The sequence below is a fragment of the Rhinopithecus bieti genome, unplaced genomic scaffold, assembly GCF_001698545.2.
Source record: "Rhinopithecus bieti isolate Rb0 unplaced genomic scaffold, ASM169854v2 scaffold_11273, whole genome shotgun sequence".
NCBI lineage: Eukaryota > Metazoa > Chordata > Mammalia > Primates > Cercopithecidae > Rhinopithecus > Rhinopithecus bieti.
The window spans coordinates 168,889-190,783 of record NW_016806694.1 but is presented as its reverse complement, the minus strand read 5'-3'; the positions used below and the strand labels follow the sequence as shown (position 1 = coordinate 190,783).

Here is a 21,895-nt window from a genome sequence, read left to right as displayed (position 1 = left end):
CTCCGCCCCTTCCCGACTCCGCCCCTTCCCGACTCCGCCCCTTCCCGACTCCGCCCCTTCCCGACTCCGCCCCTTCCCCCGGCGCCGGAGCCCCGCCCTGGTCTGTGCCCGCCAAGCCCGGCCCTTCGCTCACGTTACAGGCGGTCCCCGAGCCCACCCTTCATCTGGGCACAGCTGGACCCCGCCGTGTGCTGCTGGCGCCGGGGCCCTCGGAGCGCAGTGATGGTCCAGCCCGCGCGGTCCCGAGAATTCCCCACACGCGGGCTCCTCCCCGCTGAGTCCCAGCTCTCCCGAGACGCCCGACGGCCCCGCGGGCCCCGCTGACGGCCGCACTCCGGGCTGAAAAGGGCACCACACGGACCCTTGGAAAGAATCTTTCCCGAGGCCTGTGGCTGGCCTTGTCCATCTGGCCAAACATTTTTGAAAAGAGAGACTGAGCTACCAGATGTGAAGCTGCATCTGCCCTGTGAATACGCGGACCGGAGGAGACCCTCGCGGGGGGTCCCGGGCCCGTCTCGGTCAGGGGCGTCCCTGCGAGCGCGGAGCTGCGCCTCTGCTGGCGGCCGCCTCTGCCTGGGCTTCCTCGACCCGCCCGCCCTCGCCGGGCGGCCCCTCACTGCGGTTGGACGGTCGTCTTGAGTGCATCTCAAGCACCCAGGTGTGGAGAGTGAGCCATAGTCCACCTCAAATCTCATCTGGCCAGGAGTTCAACGTTTCCATGTTTCCTTTTGTTCCCAGCCCTCCTCCATGTGGACATGAGATCTGAAAACGGACCAGCTCTTTCTCTCTCCACTTTTGTGTGTTTATCCATGTTTTTGTTTTTGTTTTGTTTTGATACGGAGCCTCGCTCTGTCGCCCAGGCTGGAGTGCAGTGGTGCAATCTCTGCTCACTGCAACCTCCGCCCCCTATGTGCAAGCGATTCTCCTGCCTCAGCCTCCCGAGTTAGCTGGAACTACAGGTGCCCATCACCACGCCCAACTAATTTTTGTATTTTTAGTAGAGACGGGGTTTCACCATATTGGTCAGGCTGGTCTCGAACTCCTGTCCTCGTGATCCACCTGCCTCTGCCTCCCAAAGTGTTGGGATTACAGGCGTGAGCCTCCGCGCCCGGTCTCGCTCCACGTTTTGTGCAGATCCCCCTTTCCAAAGTTGTGGTTCATGTTTTTAGGTGCTGTGGGGCTAATGATTTTCCTGTTTCTTGTTCCCCACTCTCCTCCCCTTCCCCTCCGCCAGGAAGGGTGCCTGTGGCCTTCAGACAGCGCCGCACCACGGCCGGGCGCCTCGGAGGTAAGGGGCCCCAGGAGGTGGGGATGAGGGGGTTGTGTCCCTGCCACGTGGGGTGGAAGGGGAGGGGGCCTCACCAGGCGAGGCGGGCTGACACTTTCCGAGGAAGGCATTGCCTAGAACTTTGGCCAAAAGCGGGAGGGGACTGACTTCCCCTAGGATCTTGCAGGGATTATTCGTGCTAGTCTAAAGCTCCTTATCAAAAACAATTTGAGAATCACATATCTTTACATGATCCCATAAGCTTCTACTAATGTGCCTTGGCAAGTGTGGGCATAGTTTATAAATAGCAGCATGATTCATTCCCACATCTCCAAGTGTAATAATGTGGATTTTAAAATAACATTTTTTTGCCTTTCAGTTAAAAATAATGATGAGAGAAATCAATATCTCTATGTATGTGTGTAGATATGTGTGTATATTAAATGCATGTATATACACATGTATGTATACACACATCTACGCATATATGCGCGTGCGCGCGTGTGTGTGTGTATATATGTATATAAAAGAGCCGTCTCCTAGAATAAACTGGGATGGTAGAACAAATGAGAAGATTTTATAAGAAATATACTACCTGGATTCATTTTGAAAAAATAAATTATGATCATATTTACTTGAGTAAAAAAATTTTTCATGTCAGTGACTAAAAATAACTACAGGAAACTTTTATTCAGATTCCAAATAACTGGAAAAGTCTAGGAGCCACAAAGAAAAAACAGTCATTATTGGGGGATTTGTTAAAAAGTAATTGGTAGGGCAATAATCTTCTCTAAGTAATTAATAAGTCGACCCAGTGCTTTGTATCTGCTCCATGTACCACTGTGTGAAGTTGTAACTTCTGCTTACCCAGAGTCCTGGCTGGCGCAGTAGCTCATGACTATAATCCCAGCACTTTAGGAAGCTGAGGGGAGTGGGTCACTTAGGCTCAGGAGTTCAAGACAAGCCTATGCAACATGACAAAACCCCATCTCAAAAAAAAAAAAAAGCCAGGTATGGTGGTGTGCACCTGTAGTCCCAGCTACTCAGGAGGCTGAGGTGGGAGAATCGCTTGAGCCTAGAAGGCTGAGGTTGCAATAAGCCAAGATGGCACCACTGCACTCCAGCCTAGGTGACAGAGCCAGACCCTGTCTCAAAAAAAAAAAAAGATAAAAAAATAAAACTCGGAGCCCCTCCTTACTTTTCTGAATCATAGGTTCTAGGTTCTAGAGCTGGCAGGGACCTGAGAAAGCAGGCAGCCTTGTCCTGTCCTCGTAAGTTGTAGAGACCCAAGTCCTGGACAAGGTCACTGGTGACCGGATCTGAGTGCAGGCTGCAGTGCTGTTTGCCCTGTGACTCTTGGAGTTCCTAGTGTGGAAAATGCACACGTAGCACACACAGTAACTCCCAGGAGCCCGAGCTTTCAATTACCCACAGCTCTCCGTTGCTCAGCCCTCCTGGATGCCCTAGGATTTGGCAAGGTGAGTGGTCTGTCATAAGGAATCAGAAAAGTAAGCTTTTTTTCTGGAATTGGATTTTCCTGTTTTTTTTTTTTTTTTTTTTTCTTTTTTTCCCTGGGAGATGGTGTTCAAACTGGTAGTAACAGACCAAGCCTGACGTTCCTTGATTCTGACACATTTATGGTCATCATTGTGCCCAAACCATCTTCAAGCTTCTCCTCTTTTCCTTCCAGATCATGCATGCCCCGCGGTCCAGGGACAGGTTCACAGCGCCCTCCTTCATCCAGAGGGATCGCTTCAGCCGCTTCCAGCCCACCTACCCCTATGTGCAGCACGAGATTGATCTTCCTCCCACCATCTCCCTGTCCGACGGTGAAGAGCCACCTCCTTACCAGGGGCCCTGCACCCTGCAGCTCCGGGACCCTGAACAGCAGATGGAACTCAACCGAGAGTCCGTGAGGGCCCCGCCCAACCGAACCATATTTGACAGTGATTTGATAGACATTGCTCTGTACAGCGGGGGCCCGTGCCCACCCAGCAGCAACTCGGGCATCAGTGCAACCACCTGCAGCAGTCACGGGAGGATGGAGGGGCCGCCCCCTACATACAGCGAGGTGATGGGCCACCACCCGGGTGCCTCTTTCCTCCATCACCAGCGCAGCAATGCACACAGGGGTAGCAGACTGCAGTTTCAGCAGAACAGTGCAGAGAGCACCATAGTACCCATCAAAGGCAAAGACAGGAAGCCTGGGAACCTGGTCTGATTCCCTCCATCGTGCACCTCAGCTGGAGAAAGAAACCAAGGAGGGAAGCGGCCGCTGGGCCCCCTGCGCACAGTGTTGTTCAGTTTTACATGGTACAAATAAGTAAAACCAAATGAGCAAACACGGTCTGTTTCTGATTCCTTTTAGGGGAATTGCATGCAAACTAGACTGAAATGATACAAACTTCCATCTGGTTTGACCGCAAACAGTGTTTACTTGGGGACAGGGGTTGGGATGGGGGTGTGGGCAGGGGAAAACAGAGAAAGGGATGCTTTGAAGATATCATGAAATAAAACCCACAGAGGTATGTGATTTATTTAATTGTGAAAGGAGACTTTGCAGATACATGAGGCCAGAATGGCCCATTTTATAATTCAGTGAGTAAAGAAGGAAGCATTATTATATATTATTGTGAGGAAGAACCAGCCAGTGTGCTTTTTCTCCTAAGGTGTGGAACTTTTATTTTGTTTCAAAAATATGAATCAAAATTCCTGTTTTGTGTGCCAAGGTATAAAGTGGAGAAGTTAGATGAGTGCAAGGAGCTCCTTTGTGTTGTGATGATGTGTTTTCAAAGTTGCACTATCTTAATGTTGAAAATATTTACGAGGGAACTGTTTTACGTGAAGTTCTGCATGGTGTCTTTTCACCTGTGGATTGTAATCAGGCCCAAGGAATATCCTGGAGTGGTCCCCAGAATCACCCAAGAAAAGATATTTGGGGATGTAGCCTAACATTTTACCAACTTACGTAAATCAAAAAAGTCATTATTGTTGCAGGAGTTTGCATCAAATAGCAGTGCATTGCTGAAGCTTTTGGAGACATTTGGATGGAAGATAGGGAAAATTAAGTTCCAGCATTTCTGACTTGTTGAGTTACTGTGCTAATCTTAGGCTGCATATTTTATGAGAAAATGAACACATGCATTTATGGATCCAGTATCATGCAGTGCTGCCCTCATCCTCCAGCAGTGCAATTTCTTCAGTAATTTAGATTTTTTCACTATAGCATGAAATATATTCAAATACATACCTTATTTTATGCAATAAATGGTTTAAAATGCAAGGTGGTTATTCTGCACACTGTTGAAATATGTGACTCCTCAGTGTATTCCCACCGCCTCTCCCCTTTCCTCGACAGCTTAGTTCAGTTCTGCAGGGCTGCTCAGTTCACAGGAGGCTCCCAGCAGCCACCTCACATCCTGCTTACCCAGAACTTTGTGTGGGAGTGGTGTGGGTGGTGGGTTCTTATGCTTTGGAAGCCTCTAGAAATGACGGAAGAATGCCATGTTGCTGATCATGGTAATAAGCCATTGTATGTCACTAGTAGTAGCATAGCATTCTTAAAGGAATGCAGTGCTCAGCACATACCCAAATTCCTGCAGGATTCTACCAAACCCTCCCCCAGGCCAGGCTTTGTACTGAAGGCAGGAACTGGACCCTCAGAGAACAGTGGAGGGGGCAAGTGACTGAAGAGTGCCAGGTAAAAAGCACAACATGCAGTTAAAATGCAACTAGAAAACTAATTTTAAATATTGTTAGTTTTAATATGCCTGATATTTACAAATATTCATTCTTATGTACAATTAAAAAAAAACTTCCTTCTGCAGATTTAAGCACTGGCTTTTGTAAGAGCAGCAGCCAACACGTTTAGCAGCCACTGCGCATGGAGAAGGGCTTGTCTGCAGCACAGTCTGCCGTGCGGAGGGTGGGCCTGTGGCCTCTTCACGTGACACGATGAGCTGGGATGATGATTCCGTGACTCCCATCTATGCAGCTTTAAAGCCGAATCCACGTATGTGTGTCTGTGTCTGTCTGTGGGTCTCGAAGGTGAGCCCCTCGGTGCGGTGGCTCTGCTGTAACTGGAGAGACTGTTCCAAACCCCAAGGGTTGTCTGATCCTAGTCTGTTCCCTTCTGCTTCTTACCTCTGGAGGTAGGCCACTGGCTTTTGTTTGTTTTGAGGATTAGAATTTCCATTACATTCATCCTTTTCACACAGTAACATCCACAGAACTAGTCCAACTCTTAAAAGGAGAGGAAAAACAAGGGCACCAGTTGTCAGCTCCGCTTACAACCTGTGTGGAAGTATCTACAGTTGAGAGTCACCGTGGAGGTTCTGAGACTGGATTCAGGCTTGTTCCAATGACACTTGGAAGGGTCTGCTGGAGAGAAACCAGCTCTCAGGGCAGGGACTGGCTTGGGGCCAGAGAGGACCTTCCCCAACCCTGGAGATGCCCTGAAGGTTCTCTGGCTCTCCAGATGAACCTCTCTTCCTCTGTCAGGCGAAGATGAGGAGCCCGTGTTCGCAGCGGGCCCTGCTGGCAGGGACTTGCAGTGGATTCTTGGTCAGGTGTGCGCACAGACGCAGGGGCGAGGTGAGTGACCCCATCATTCCAGTTCTCACTCGCAGGTTTGGGGAAGCAGGGGACGCACTCCACAGCTCCAGCTCTCAGATGGCTTCACAGTCCGTCCTTCTCCACCTGCCTCGAAGGGGCTCAGAGACGAGACTGTGAATTCCTTGGTAACTGTGAGTAATGAGTGTTTTGCACATGTCCGCAGTGTTGGTGAGATAATTATGTAATTCAGATACCTTCATCTTTCAAGAAAGAGGCTCCTCCCGTTCAACCACCCTAGAGAACGGCCTTTGTCAAATCGTTAAAGACACATATATATCAAACCATGACTTTGAAACGGCTTCGAGGCTGGGGCTCTGTAATGAATTAGTTTAAAAGCCAAGGTCATAACATGAATTAATAGTCAATTTCCCTTCAGCACAAGGCAAAGGTGATTTGGATCAGTAGCTCTTTTGAAGGTTGCGGCTGACCTGTTCATGGCGTGTTGCCTCATGGCTAGCGTGGTGCTGAAAGAGTGGCGGCTGTGATGATACAGCTTACCCAGTGGGGTCTATTGTTTTCAAGAGCCCTTCTGTTAGCTGGTAGAACCCACGGGGCCAGTTTAGCAACCGCTGATATAGGCAATCAATGACAGGGTTATAATCTCAGATTATTCCAGCGAAGTGTGGATTGCGTTGTTAGGAAGAACATTTGGTGGGAATGAACACTTGTGGGCACACCGCTGACTTCTGTCCCTTGTTCCAGGTGTAGGAGACCCAAGGCATCTTGAACCCCATCTATAAGAACACAATCTTACAGCATCTGCTTTTTCACAAGCTCTAGCATTCTTTTTAAATAGTGAAGCAATCCTTAATGGAAAAGAGATTTCATGAAACGAATTACGTATTCCAATAGTTTATCTATTTTTGGTGTCCAAAATTTACTAATACAGAAGCTTGACAAGCATGTCCTCACCACATACACCACATACACACAGGGACACACACCCAAGCCACAAGAAATCCCAAGAGAGCAGAGGAGAACTTTCAAAAGATTTATCATGCAGACTGCATTTCCATTCACTATTTTGGCTCAAACTTATGAGGCAGGAAATAGGGGCCAAAAGTAAATGGGGGAGGCCTCCTGACACCAGCAGAGGAATTTTGTACCCAGGCAAGGACTTCTTGAACTTCTACATATATCTCCATTTGATCTCTTTCACCTTTATTTCATCTTCCCAAGAATGAGAAAGGCTCAAAAGGAAGCAGTTTTAGAAAGCTGCTCTGACCTAGAAGAATTCATCCAAACCCCTGCCTTCCTCTCTGAACCAACAGTTCTCGTCTCTGACAGGGGCCATCCTCTATCTTCCATCCAGTGGCTCTTCTTTTTAGGAAGGCTCTGGTGCAGAGTGCTTCAAATATGTCCTCAGGCCAGGCACTGGCTGCTAGCACAGAGACACACAGCACCCAGCCCCACGCCCTCCCTCAAAGGACCGGCTCGTGGCATTGGTCACTCGCAGGCTCAGAGACGTTCTGCTGTGGGCGCAGGGAGCCCGGCCACCCACACCGCCCTGACTGGATGCGCCCCATCTCGGGGCTTGCTGCACTGCTTGCTTATTGAATTTTGCTACTTAGAATGGCAACATTAACTTTGTGTACCATTCATTTTTTTTTTTTTTTAATTTCGAAAGCTCAGCCGTGTATGAGAGAAAAAAATGGGAAAGAGACTTGGTTTCTGTTAACTTTTGGATTTCTTGCTTACGTGGTGAAAGCCAGCGCTTGCAGCCAAGCCTTCATGCCATGAACATGCCCCAGCCTGCCCTTTGCTCTCCTGCTCAGACTGACTGAGAATGCCGCGTGCTTGACCTACTGAGGTGAAAAGACGATTGAATGACAGAGGGAGAACCTCCCCTTGGTGCGAGGAAAGTCACAAATTAAATGTTGCTTCCAGCCCAGATCCGAAATGCTAGTTCTCAGCAGCTGCGTGGCTTACCGTTCACCAGTTCCAACGCCAGCTGCCAGCACCTCCACAGATCAGAGACGTGACCAGACAATGGAAAGCACTCCTAGCCTTGCAATGGTCTATGCTTTTTAGGAACCAAGAGTTCAGCATTCTTTAGTACCCAGCACGCGTGTGCTTTGCAGAGTTCAAGTTTATGTTACTGCCAGGGTTAGACAGTCACTTGCTGCTGCTGCTGCTGCTGCTGCTTCCCGAACTGGATGCATTAGGAAGCTGCTGTCTGAGTGTAGGAATGTCTTGCTGAGAAAGCAATGTCTTCCTTCATCCTTTTCTTTCTTCCCTCTGCGTGTCCTTGTTTTTGTGTAATGCGGGAGAGGGTTAGAGCTATAGAGATTATATATACACTATCCATGCACATTATATATATGTAGATATAGACCCCTATCATGTCAGAGATCTGCATGTCAGTTTTTCAGCAACGAAGGTGCCTCGTGTTCTGAGTTCAGCAGATACAGGAACCCAGCCGCCCCCTCCCGCACTTGATGCTCCCACCTTTGTTGTGCCTCACTTAAAATGGTGCTTTTTTCAGTTGTCTGTCTTTTCTTATGTTTTTATTTGTAAGGTGCTGTATATAAGTTGAATATATTATGCACATATCCTACCCAATGGGTAGAACAAGTTAATACTGTAATATAATGTATAGATGATACCCATTTTAACAGAAACGGCATAGAATTTGTGAATGCCTTTGTGCTTCGTCCTCTTTTGTAAGGAAATTTGCAAATGGATGCATACAGATTAAAGTCTATGTAGTTTATTTTCCTATTAAATATCAATATTATAACACGAGAAAGAAGTGTGAACAAACAAGCAACAGTTTATGACCAGCGTATATATAGCAATGGAAAGTTGCATCTTTGCTGTGAAAACACTTTAAAGAAAATACGTTTTAAAAAATCCCACAGCGTTTTGGTTGCCACTAGACGCTTCTTATTTGAATCATTTAGTAATGCTCAGCTGGACCAGTGTTACTTATATTTGAGTCAGCACAATGTTGTTTTTCATCTTGCTTTATAACCTCCTGCATCTGTCTCCTGCTGCAGCATCATGAAGGTGTCAGGCCTTAGTGAAAAGTGCACATTTTGTTGTTAATATTGCAGAAACTGTGCCAGAGGAATAAGGAAATCAGCCTGCAGCAGAGGACTCTGTTCAGCTCCAGAGGCATCTGTGAACATCTGTGTCCAAGTCTCTCTGTGCCTTTTTCTTTTACAAACTGAAGCTGTGGAGCCAATGAAGTAACAGTAGAGATTGTAGGGAAAGAATACCTCAGGAAAAACAAACCCACTTACAAGAAGACCCTGTTCTTAGAAAAAGCGTTTCGTTATGGGTTAGCACTAGAAGAGACTTGGCTGTCAGCCAGCCAAGTGAAGGCCCTCTCATCCATTCCATTCATGTCCCATCATAATCCTGACCCCAAAAGCAAACTCGGTTTTGCCATCAGTTAGAAATTACGTTTTGAATTGTATAGTGTTACATCTCTCTTCCAGCTTAGTTTTTAGTGTCTGATTGTGACCTCTGCATCTATCTTCAAATACCCTAATTTTAAAAAGAAAGAACGAGAGACGTGCATAACACCGTGTTCATTAAAACCACGGTTGAATCTTGGGTGTGGGTGTCCTTTTGAGTGCTGTCCCGTAAGAGCAGTTGGTGGAATTTGGCCCGTCTGACCCATATTATCAGCTTATTCTGCCACCAAAGTGGAGTCTAATAAATTCCAAAGTTTTTATTTGCTCCATGGTGTATGTTCTTTGAAAATCACAATAGAATCATACCCCTAACTTCCAAGAAACAAATGACCGCTTATCCTGAAACTGAAATGGACTCTACAAGGCAACTCCTAATGCTGAATGGATTAAAAGTCAGCCCTTTTAGTATCTGTCTGAAAGGGCCATGAAAAGTTGACACTCATGGTGGTATGAATCCCGCGTGTCCAGACCTGTGTGTTGGTTCCATCATATACTGTAGGGTGCACCCCTTGGGATTCAGCATTAAGAACTGAGGCTCGTTACTGTCAGAAACAAAGCTCCTACCCCCCAGGTTCAACCTTGGACCCAGGAGAACTGTTGAGCATGAGAATGTTCTAGACTCAGAGGTACTAAAATTTGTGACCACATCATTGCTTCCTTTCTACAGGACGAATTGAGGCTTAAACTTGACTGTTAATGATACTGGTTCATTTGAATGTGCTCGTTGGTATGTTGCTATTTTTCATTTCATAGCTTTCAAAAATCATGCTACTTGTATACTTGTCTAGTTTAAGGCTCTTTTAAAATATGTACAATACTATTCACAGCATTTAGTTCATTTAATTTTTATTATAAAGCAATCTACTAAAAAAAGTACAACTGTATTTGAACTTTTCAATAGTTGGTTGTGAGCTATGATAATCAAAAGTCATTAAAGTTTCTTTTAGCAAACATTTGTGCTTACTTTTCAACATAATTCCCAGTTACATACAGAAAATAATTTCCACCTGTCACGTATCTGCCTCTTTTACCTGAGCAATGGTGATGTAGTTCTTAGACCTAAGGTCTGTAATTGCAATACTTTTAAAGAAAGATGTTGCTCTAAGTGCTGTTTGTTAGTTATGAAATCAGATTTTTCTGCTTGTTCTTAATGCTGTGGTCAAACCATAGCACAAAATCATTAAAAATAATCAGCGGCATACATTTGTCCCTTGGGTTTTTGTTTTGTCTTTATCGTTCAGCAACAAAGTACATGCATGGGGGAAATGCCGTGTGTTTTAAGACCTGTCTCAAAGGAACACTTCTTATGGCTCCCTATCTAAACCTCCCATTCAGCTCGTAGTCACTCTGACTTTTCAAAACTCACTACTTCATATTCTACTAGAAGCAATTCTGGTCACATCATGATTCCTTTCCCAATGCTGGGTTCCACACAAGTCATCAGGGCCCCTCATGCAAGGAGTCCCCAGGGAAACTGCTCACCCTGCAGGAGGCGCCCACGGAGGACTTTCCAGATGCCTCGAAGTCTTTGGGTGGCTGCCACACAGAACCAAAATGCGCAGCCAAAATATGAACAAGATTCCTAACAATGGCAACTCTTCCACAACGGAACAGACCTCCTCGGTGTGCGTTTTAAATTCTTTGCCGTCGGAGGTCTCCAGTCAGTGGTAACGTAACAACAGAAAGGCTCTAAATTTCCTACACCGAGAGACCAGATGGTATTACCTCTGTGCTCTAAATAAGAATATGGGGTTCACAGATGATGAGAGTGTGTGCACAAAACCCCACACAATCCACCAAACTGCTAAGGTGGATCTAGCATGGTTGCAGGATATGCAATTTATTTTTGCATTTCTATGTACCTATAATGAGCAAATGGAAACTGAAATTTTGAAAATACCATTCAAAATGGTATGGGCCCCAAATCTGGGTATGGGCCCACATTCAAACGGTACATCCGTTTTAGATTCTGATTTGAATTCTTTAAGATTATTTTGGAAAGGGGATTTGAAGAGAGCTCTAAGAAGGAAGACAGCAATGCAAAGTTTCTTTCCTGTCAAACAGCAAATAGTCACTAATAAACCACACCACACTGTGGAATAAATTCTGTCATCTCTGAACTCAGCAGACCATTAGAGAAATATTAAAGATACCCCCTAAATTTGCTAACGCTAACACTATGCCAACTTTGTTCCTGGAGACAGCTCTGCACAGAAGGAATGAGGGGAATCCAGGCTTGGGATCCCTGCTCATGCAGACCATAAGCAGCAAATGCAGTGAAACCTGGGACTGGCTTGTCACCGTGGACACAGAGGGCTCCCCTGCCCCCGCTGTCCCTGGGAGGCTGCACCAGCTGTCACTTTGGAAGCTGTCTCAGAGCCAAGGGTGTGGGAGCTGGTAGCAGAGGAAACAGGCCAATGAGAGGCGAGAGAAAACACCAAAAGGCGCATGCTGAGCCGCTCCCACTGCGGGCCCGGGGCCCGGCCACGTTCCAGGCACCGTGCAGGCCGTGCCTCTGAGGGACCGGAGGCTGGGGCATCTCCCCTGCCACTGCTGCGGAGGGCCCTTCCAGGTTCATCTGCCCAGCCACCCTGGCTGTAGACTGAGCAAGCTCAGAAGGCTTCAGCAAAGACCTGAGACAGAAAAACAAAGGCTTGGAAGTGCTTGGAAACTGCTGGTGCACAAAGGAACCGCCCACTCTGGCTGGAGCTGGTGTGGGAGCCAAGAAGCACCCGGCTCAGATGCCTCAGAGACAGCGCAGACCAAGAGACTGAGAGGACGGGCAGGGGTGGAGGGGATGACGGCAGGGAGAGAGGGCAAGTGCGTATGTCCAGTGCCCACACCACTTTCTGTCTGAACCCCTCCTTGACAATGGTCTCGACACCACCCTGCCCTGGGCCTCCTTAATGCTCCAAAGCTGGCGAATCTGGGGAGTTCTCCATTGTACTTCAGGGCCACCTGACTGTTCCCAAACCCCTCCAACTTCTGAAGCTAAGCAGTTCCTTTCTTTCACCCACTTATTTTAGTCATTTGTTTTGCAAACAGAAGTGTCAACAGCTGAGCAGAATCCACCTAGTCACACACTCACCTGGTCGCCCAGGGGGATAGTCAGAAAGGCATGCTTGAAAGAATCCCTTGGAACCTTCCAGAGACCCACCCAGCGTGGGCCATGGAACAAAGCCCCCTATTCTGCTCTCCCATGATGACACGTGCAGAGTGTATGAGTCTGTTGCTGGGAACATTCTAATTAGATTTCCTTCACTACACTGCCTTGATGTTTTGTTTGAATGGATTCTAATTCAAACACACATTTTAAAATAGCTTCCCAAAAGTCTTAATGTCATGTTTCTGTCAAGACTCTAGCTTTTGCCTTAATAATGCAAACCGCATTCACCCTACTTTACACTTTCATGTTAAAAAAATCAGAAGTGCAAAAGCTCAGTTTTTGAACATAGCAGAGTGGTGACTAAAAATACTTTCAAAAGGACTTACTAGTAAGCACATGCATTTTTTTAATTCTAAAAAAAAAAAAAAAAAAATGCAGCTGTATATAGCGGCTCTTATATAATTTCCCCTGCTTACAAAGCCGTTTTCACTTACGGAGTTGTATTTGTCTTCACTGTTACAGTCATCTATAAGCACAAAATGTTCTATCAACCGACACCAGCACCTACAGCAATCCACTCCACGCAGGCCCAGATGCCCGGCTTCTGCACGGGTGAGGCGCTGTCTTTGGCATGGGATTCCCAGGTGATCTGGCTCCTTGAGTATTTCCTGCTTACAGTTAATGGGCAGCACAGGCTTTGAATCTTAATAGACTTGGGTGGTCCAAATGTTAGCTTCATCTCAACTTAATTAATGTCCCTGACAGGTTTCAAAGTCTCATCTATAGAACAGCAACAGCAATACTTACCCGGCAGGACAGCTGTGAAGACCCAAGGAATGTGCACACCATAGGGCCTGACGTGGGGCTCCTCGTGAACCACGGCTGTTACCGCTAAAACTTTAACCTTCTAGGCCGGGCGCGGTGGCTCACGCCTGTAATCCCAGCACTTTGGGAGGCTGAGGCGGGCAGATCACGAGGTCAGGAGATTGAGACCATCTTGGTTAACACGGTGAAGCCCCGTCCCTACTAAAAATACAAAAATTAGCCTAGCGTGGTGGTGGGCACCCGTAGTCCCAGCTACTCGGGAGGCTGAGGCAGGAGAATCACTTGAACCCGGAAGGTGGAGGTTGTAGTGAGCTGAGATCACGCCACTGTACTCCAGCCTCAATGACAGAGCAAGACTCCATCTCAAAAAAAAAAAAATAAATAAAAATAAAAAAACCTTTCATGTTCTAGATTTAAAATTTTTTTGCCCAAATACAACAGATTTGTAAATGCCCTTTGCCTTTGGAATGCCCTCCACACTAAATGGCTGCAGTTTAAAATCTCAGTGAAATAGTCCCAGCACTCTGGGAGGCCAAGGGAGGGGGCAGATCACCTGAGGTCAGGAGTTCAAGAACAGCCTGGCCTACATGGTAAAACCCTGTATCTACAAAAATACAAAAGTTAGCTGGCATGATGGCGGGTGCCTGTAATCCCAACTAGTCAGGAGGCTGAGGCAGGAGAATTGCTTGAACCCGGGAAAAGGAAGTTGCAGTGAGCTGAGATCATGCCATTGTACTCCAGCCTGGGCAACAGAGAAGACTCCATCTCAAAAAACAAAAAACAAAAAACAAAAAACAAAACTCCCAGTGAAATAAACAGGCACTGATTTTATACCTACACGAGCACCACAGGGGCTTACAGCACCCAGTGACAAGGTACAGACCAAGTCCCTGGGCCCAGAACTTCCTTTCCATGAGTTCAAGATCAGCCTGGTCAACAAGGTGAAACCCCATCTCTACTAAAAATACAAAAATTAGTACAGGGAGAGGGACAATGATCGGGATATAAACCCAGGCATTTGAGCCAGCAACAGCTACCCGCTTTGGGTCCCCTCCCTTTTGTACGGGAGCTCTGTTTTCACTCTATTAAATCTTGCAACTGCAAAATAAATAAATAAATAAATAAATAAATAAATAAATAAAATGTGTTTCTTCTACTCTATTACTTTAGCTATATAGTTGTTGTTTTAATGAAGCACACTGCAGTGGGGGCAGGGTTTATTACAGCCTTTGTAACAAAATGTGGAAACCCAGGACCTAGGGAGAATAAATGGTTCAAAATCATTTGGCTTCTTGCCTTGCTTACCCCACACTCTCTCCTGCCCTTCCTCCTTTCCTCTGGCTTTCCTTGTCTGAAGGATTTAGGGAAAGCACACGTGGGTCTGGGCACTGTCACTCACCATTCTCTCCACTTGCCTAGCTCCATCCTGAAGCAGCCCTGGATGCACCCAGGGCCCTTGGGCAGCCTCTTCTGCTAGCGAGCCTTCTTGTTCTGCATTCCCTCTGCTGACACTGGCCCATCCGCCTCCTGTGGGAATGGTACGTGCAAGCACTTAGTCTTGTGCCTTACTGACAATTCCACTCTAAACCCCAGAACACATTCTTCCTGTCTCTCGCTCTGATACTTCTTTCACCATCTGCTGGTCTCCCTCTGAGGGTTCCAGCCAAGGAGAACTGGAGATGGGAGAGTCAGGGTGCCTGCACCTGCTGGGTCCTCAGCAGCCTGACGGAGGGGCCCCACACTTGCTGTTTAACCATGAGTGACAAAGGCAAATGCCACACAGCAATTCTAAGCCCATCAGGTGCATGAGACACCAAACCCCGCACACAGACACTGCGGAGGGCACAGCCTGGCTGTGTCGCAGGCGCTGCAGTGCAGAACTGCCCAGACAGCAGCATATGAGGGGCCAGGGTTTTTGTTTGCTTTGCATTTTATTGTGGTAAAAATACCTAACATGAGAGCTACCCTCTCACCAATTTTTAAGTGTATAATACGGTACAGTTTGTTTTAAGGTTGGTAATTTTCATGGGATTCAGAGGCCAACCTCTGTGTTTTGGTGAAAACTAACAGTTCTTAATCTGAACTACTCAGCACTAAAATTTTCCACAAATGCCAGCTTCTCATTACTTCAGATGTTCCAGTGATTGGTAGCAATTAAGTGGAAAATTCCAATCTGGGCTGGCTCCCAGTACGCCCCAAGTACAGGATCAGAAGCTATGACCACCGTGTGACCCTCCTCATGGCAGCAAAGCAGGAAACAGCAAACTCAGTTTGTACCGACAGGGCAATGGGGAATTTCCCGAGGTCAAATCCTCCTTGGATGTGTGAAATATTTAAGCTTAGACGTAAAGAAACTAGATTTAATAACTGTTTCCATTACTTGCCTTCTAGTATGGATTCGGATGTTTCAAAATAGTGGCCGAGCACAGCAGTTCACACCTGTAATCTTAGGGAGGCCAAGGTGGGAGGACTGCTTGAGGCCAGGAGTTCAAGACCAGCCTAGGCAACACAGTGAGACCCCTGGCTCTACAAAAACCAAGCAAAGAAACAAACATCAAAACTGAAATGAGCTGGGCTCAGTGGTGTGCACCTGTAATCCTAGCTACTTGGGAGGCTGGGGTGCAAGGATTCTTTGAGCCCAGGAATTTGAGGTTGCAGTGAGTTACAATCCTGCCACTGTGCTCTGGCCTGAGTAACACAGCCAGACTCCGTCTCTAAAAAAATAAATATTCAATTAAAAAAAAAGAAAAGGGGCTTGGTGCAGTGGCTCACGCCTGTAATCCCAGCACTTTGGGAGGCCAAGGCAGGTGGATCACGAGGTCAGGAGTTCAAGAGCAGCCTGGTCAAGATGCCGAAACCCTGTCTTTACTAAAGATACAAAAATTAGCCAGGTGTGGTGACGGGCACCTGTAATCCCAGGTACTCGGGAGGCTGAGGCAGAGAATTGCTTGAATCTGGGAGGTGGAGGTTGCAGTGAGCTGAGATCACGCCACTGCACTCCAGCCTGGGTGACAGAGCAGGACTCCATCTCAAAAAACAAACTCTCTCTCTCTCTCTCTCTCCCCCCTCTCTCTCTCTCTCTCTCAATAGCTACCTAACGGCTTTGCCAACACCAAGCTCACCCAGAAAGTGACAGACATCACTGAACTGGCTCACATTAGTCTCCCATCTCACGGTCCATCCCAGGTGAGGGAGAAAATGAAGCTGGAGCACGAGAGATTTTAATAAATACATGTTTCCTTCCTAGAGTCAGAAATTGAGGTCACAGAACAGTGACTATCTTCCCATCCCATCACTTTAAAGACAAAAAGATGAAGAGATCTAAAAGAAGCTAAAAGCCAAGCTAAAGAAGATGACAGCACCAGCAGAGGAGGAAGGTAAGGAATATTTATAATAAACTGACTTCAGCTTCTGTCTCCAAAAATACAAGGGATTTCAGAAGTCTCAAAGCCTGGCCTCTTACCTAAATAATTTGCACCAAAGGAAAGCACTAAACTGGAAGCTGAGATCCCAATCTTAAATCCAGTTCTCTTGTGCTTCTTTCTTCAACTAAAAATATTGGTTCTAATGTGACCCATGAAATGTCAAATTCATTGGTTCTATAGGTGTAGGATTTGATTTATGTTGCAAAAAACTATTACTCTTAACATGTGTTTGAAATGCAATTAATGATTGTTTCTCAACAAAAATTGCATTAGGTATTGTGGACATATTTGTTCCATAATATTCTCAACTTTTCTGTTAGAATATAAGACTTTTATTTCAGGACTAAAAGAAGTGAGGAATGCAAACTGCAACCCACCGCACCCTGCATCTTCTTGAATAATGAGAGGATAAGAAGTGCATGTTGATGCAATGCTATGGCAACAAAGCCCTGTAATGCCAGCTCCAGTCTGCAGCTGAGTACGTGAGGACTTCTGGCACCCTTATAAGAAAAAGAACCAGAGTCGCCACTATTCTTAGAGAAGTAAAGCAACTGCGCTAATTAAGTCACCATATTAAGTGTCCAAAGAAAATACTGACTCAAATGGAATAAAATACACACTAGTCAAAATATGCTTCAGCCATTATAAAGTCGCAAATCTTGTACATAGAGGGGCACAGACGGTAAGGCTGGAATACACGTGTATGAGAAAATGTCACGTGTTCATTAAAAAAATCACAGGTTTTAGAGTTAAACATCGAATTGGTGTAAGAGGACACACAGAACTGCCATGATTTCTTATCCCATGCTTAGAACAGCCTTTATGGCACTGTCAAAACAGAGGGTAAGGTTGGCTTTTGCCATGTATTTGATTAAAAAATGAGGGGAAGTTCACTTTATCAAAATAAAAAGGATGAAGTTTAGGTTTTAATGCTGTTTCTCTGAGAACTAAAAATGACCTAGTATCAGTCAGATGCAGCTGGAAGCTCACCATCCTCCTCTTTGTGGAGACAGCGTGCCTATCCTCCCCTAGAGACCGCAACAGGGAGGCCCACACAGAAACGTCAAGCAGTACGTGTACCTGACATGCTCAGGGCAAATTTGTCTTTTCTTTCTCACTTCAAAGTTTTCTAACATTTACATTATTCAAAATCCAAAACAGAAGAAGCTGGACAGAGGGAGGGAGAGGGAAGGAAAAGACGAGAGGTTGTGTTCAATCCTCACTTTCAAGGAGAGTGAAAATCTGCTTCGGTGGCAGGCAGGACGTGTCTAACTGTGCTCCGCTTTTCTCATGGGGCATGTTGTCCCAGAGAAAACACACTGAAACCTGACCCTTCATCTCAGAGACATGATCGTCTGAGAATGCCTCTGGCGGCCTGTGCATCTCTCTACCATGACTGTCCAATCAAGTCACTAGAATAAAGAACAGGCTTCATGATATCCTCTGCCCTGGAGGTTTCTGAAATCAGGATGCATTCTTTCTACTAAGGAAATGATTCTTATCATAATTGCCACGGGATAATTATGATCTAAAATTGCTATTGTTGGTGACTGCCAATGATGCATAAAGAAGAATATAGCTTGATTTTCAAAGCCTAACCCTGAAGAAGCCAGACAATTAAAAGCTTGTTTTGACTCGTTACAATGAACAAACTTGACACAAAAATCACAAAGGAAAAATTCTACAGAGGGAAAATATCATCAATTGGCCTGACTTGGCATTTCTCTAATCCAAGTTACAAGCTCCAAGTGCAGGGGAAAGATCTTTCAGGAACCAGAAGGTCAGGCCAAAATTCATGACTGCAGATGAACTGTGGGAAGGAGGTGTGGTCCCCCAGACCATTCAAGTACAGAAAGGAAGAATGAGGTCATGACTCCCCTTGTCTTCAGGGAACACGATGCAGTACGTTCTGCAATCTCATTTAATAGTAACTTGATACTACATAACATACAAATGATCCGAAAGAGAACAACGTTAACATCTGCAAAATGAATAGGTAAAACTCCCCACCTCTGGTTCTGTAGATTCTGGCTCAGGTGGTTGAATTCCAAGGCAGGCAGTGAAGAGGCTCCCACTTCCCCGAGTGCACATGTGCCTCTCAGGCATCTGGGCCAGTATGATCTGACGCACTGTGTGACCTTAATGCTCATAAGGACAATTGAGTAGTGAGCTTTCAGTACCAAGAAATATAAGTGACTTGCAAAAAAAGATATTTAAACAGGCGCAAACAACTCTGATAACATTTAATATATTTTATTTTAGGCCTTATAGAGACTCAATTCTGAAAATCAAAATAAATGAGGCCCCACTTCAAAAAATGAACTTTGGCCAACAGAAAAAATATGTTCACATTACCTAACAAGTTGTATTTTCAGAAGGAATCCTTTAATTCAGAAATGCATATCTCATAAAACGTCTTCTCAACATATCATTTTAGAAAAAGCAGGAAAGATGACTTTTTTTGCCTCATTGGCTAAAAATCATCTTCTGTCCATTCCAACTACTATCTTCTACAGTAGCCTGATTTACGTCTGAATTAGTTAAGAAATCCTGAATGACCCAAACCCAACACTAACAACACAGAAAGAAGCCCAATGTGTCAAACACACAATTTCCTTCTTTTCTTCAAACACCTTTTCTGCTCATACCATTAAGATCTTTAAAATTCCTGGAATTATCTTCTAAGTTAGATCATTGAAACAAGAGAGCCAGGATCTCCATTTCATCCTGAGCATAAAGCACTTGTAAGTAAGTGTAGATTCTGTGACAAACATACGATTATATTTTAAAGGATAATTTATTATTTTCACTACTGGGAGGTAGGTAATCTCAATATAAGCATTCTTTTTCTCCTTCTTGAAATCTGTAAACAGCACCCTGTTGTATGCACAAAAAGCTGTCTCAGTAAAATACATTTTTTGATGTGGTTAGTTTTGCTCTTATTCCTGAATAAACTAAGTCTCTCACTTAATCCATCTTTCATTTCAAATATCAATTTGCTTAGTAAGCCCTTTTTGTGCATTTTACAGAGGCAAATCTCAGTCCCAGCTCCCTCCCCACCCTGTCAACACACCTTGCATCAATGCAGACATGCATTTAGCCAGCCATGGTGGTGTGTACCTGCAGTCCTAGCTACTCAGCATGCTAAGGTGGCAGGATCACTTGAGCCAGGAGTTCAAGACTGCAAGTGAGCTATGATCATGCCACTGCACTGTAGCCTGGGTGACAGACTGAGACTCTGTCTCAAAAAAATAAATATAAATATAAATGTAGACATTCAACGAGACACGGGCCTGCTTCTGCCGAGCACTCGCAGTTCACAGGGGTTATAGGTGAATTAATCCCAACTGTAAGATGTACTGTAAATGAAATGAGGTCTATTATATATAGCAAATTATAATTTATTGTATATATTCTCAATTATTTAACTTGGCATATTGGTACTATATTCTGTTAGCCTGCTATTAATGCTCCAAACTCAACACACTACAGGGGTCCCTGAAGCTTAAAGGCTACATTAGCAATATGCTGGCAACAGCATCTTTGTGACATTCCTGGTGCCAAGTAATGCAACAGAACTTCGCACATCTTCAGAGAATTTTTTACTAGAGAATTTCGTATCACTCAAGCAGTACCTCATTGTCTATTAGATAAACACAACATGATTATGAAACTGGATGGCAACAAAACTCAAATGGACTGAACAAAAGATGACTATGCAGGAAAAGCAAATTTCAGTTTCAGGATTATTAGTAATAAGAACCTCCAATTTATCCACACTGGAAAATATGCAACACAAAAAGTAAAAGGAAATTAATTTAGAAGAATTTCATATAACACAAGATCTTAACATTGGCAGTCTCCAGTGGTTAAAAAGAAAAAAACTAGGAATGTGTTTAATATCTAAAAAATAGCATTTAAATATGCAAAAGTGTGAATTATTTGATAAATACTTAAAACATGTTAATCATGTTTAGGTTTGAAAATGTGGCATCACTGTGAAGCAGTGCATTCAACCCTCTGTATCAGGAGACAACGGTGCTGCCTGCCCAAGACTGCAGACAGCAGAGACACAGCTGCATCTCTCAGCACTCTCCCCGGCCCCCAAGAAGAAATATTCCAATCACAGCGTATTCATTTAAAAAGCATTCTAGGCCGGGCGCGGTGGCTCAAGCCTGTAATCCCAGCACTTTGGGAGGCCGAGGCAGGCGGATCACGAGGTCAGGAGATCGAGACCCTCCTGGCTAACACGGTGAAACCCCGTCTCTACTAAAATACAAAAAACTAGCCGGGCGCGGTGGCGGGCGCCTGTAGTCCCAGCTACTCAGAGGCTGAGGCAGGAGAATGGCGGGAACCCGGGAGGCGGAGCTTGCAGTGAGCCGAGATCGCGCCACTGCACTCCAGCCTGGGCGACAGAAGGAGACTCCATCTCAAAAAAAAAAAAAAAAAAAAAAAATTAGACTCATCAAATGCAAACTTTTTTTCCCCTTTAAACTACTCTTTAAATTTGGCCAAACTAAGTACTTGATACAAAAATGCTGGCAAAGAGCAGGGGTCCCTGCAGACTGTGTGGCAAACCCTGACGTCCTCTTGCCTTAGCCGGTAAGTCAAAACAAGGACAATCTAAAAGGAGGCCATTCCCTCATCCAATTAGCAACTGAAGGGTTAGAAATGAAATAATCCCTGTTGGAGCACAGGAAACAGACACACACATACTCAAACACACCCCACCACCCCAGCAACGCTCACAGCTGACAATGGCTGAATTCCATTACAAGCAAATGATTTAATGATAGCTTTGTTATTAAAAAAAAAAAAAAAATCATCAGCTGGGCGCAGTGGCTCACGCCTGTAATCCCAGCACTTGGAGAGGCCGAGGCGGGCGAATCACAAGGTCAGGAGATCAAGACTATCCTGGCTGAGACGGTGAAACCTCGTCTCTACTAAAAATACAAAAAATTAGCCGGGTGTGGTGGTGGGTGCCTGTGGTCCCAGCTACTCGGGAGGCTGAGGTCAGGAGTTGGAGACTGGCCTGGTCAACATGGTGAAACCGCACCTCCACTAAAAATACAAAAATTAGCTGAGTGTGGTGGCACACGCTTGTACGCCCAGATACTTGGAAGGCTGAGGTGGGAGGATCACTTGAACCCGGGAGGCAGAGGACGCAGTGAGCCAAGATCACACCACCGCACTCCAGTCTGGGAGAGAGAGGGAAGCTCCGTCTCAAAAAAAAAAA

General features: G+C 45.6%; 1 protein-coding gene and 2 long non-coding RNA genes across 12 annotated transcripts in view; 1 reads left to right on the top strand and 2 right to left on the bottom strand.

Moving 5' to 3' along the window:
• Window positions 1-10,256, top strand: part of LDLRAD4 (low density lipoprotein receptor class A domain containing 4) — a 448,790-nt gene extending 438,534 nt beyond the window's left edge. For 8 of the 10 annotated variants that reach the window (XM_017877471.1, XM_017877473.1, XM_017877476.1 and 5 more), the window contains 2 exons: window positions 1,235-1,288; window positions 2,958-10,256. In XM_017877471.1, the coding sequence (XP_017732960.1) occupies window positions 1,235-1,288; window positions 2,958-3,488 (585 nt within the window). In that variant the 3' untranslated portion in view covers window positions 3,489-10,256. The remainder of the gene's footprint in view (window positions 1-1,234; window positions 1,289-2,957) is intronic. The other 2 variants (XM_017877474.1, XM_017877477.1) reach the window with 1 other exon arrangement.
• On the bottom strand, window positions 7,483-13,395 carry LOC108533087 (uncharacterized). The gene is made up of 2 exons (XR_001886645.1): window positions 13,217-13,395; window positions 7,483-11,936 (listed from the first exon to the last, which is right to left on the bottom strand). It is a non-coding gene; the product is annotated as an uncharacterized LOC108533087 (long non-coding RNA).
• On the bottom strand, window positions 13,394-20,885 carry LOC108533088 (uncharacterized). Its single transcript, XR_001886646.1, has 3 exons — window positions 18,670-20,885; window positions 14,634-15,760; window positions 13,394-13,435 (listed from the first exon to the last, which is right to left on the bottom strand). It is a non-coding gene; the product is annotated as an uncharacterized LOC108533088 (long non-coding RNA).
• Window positions 20,886-21,895: the final 1,010 nt, after the last annotated feature.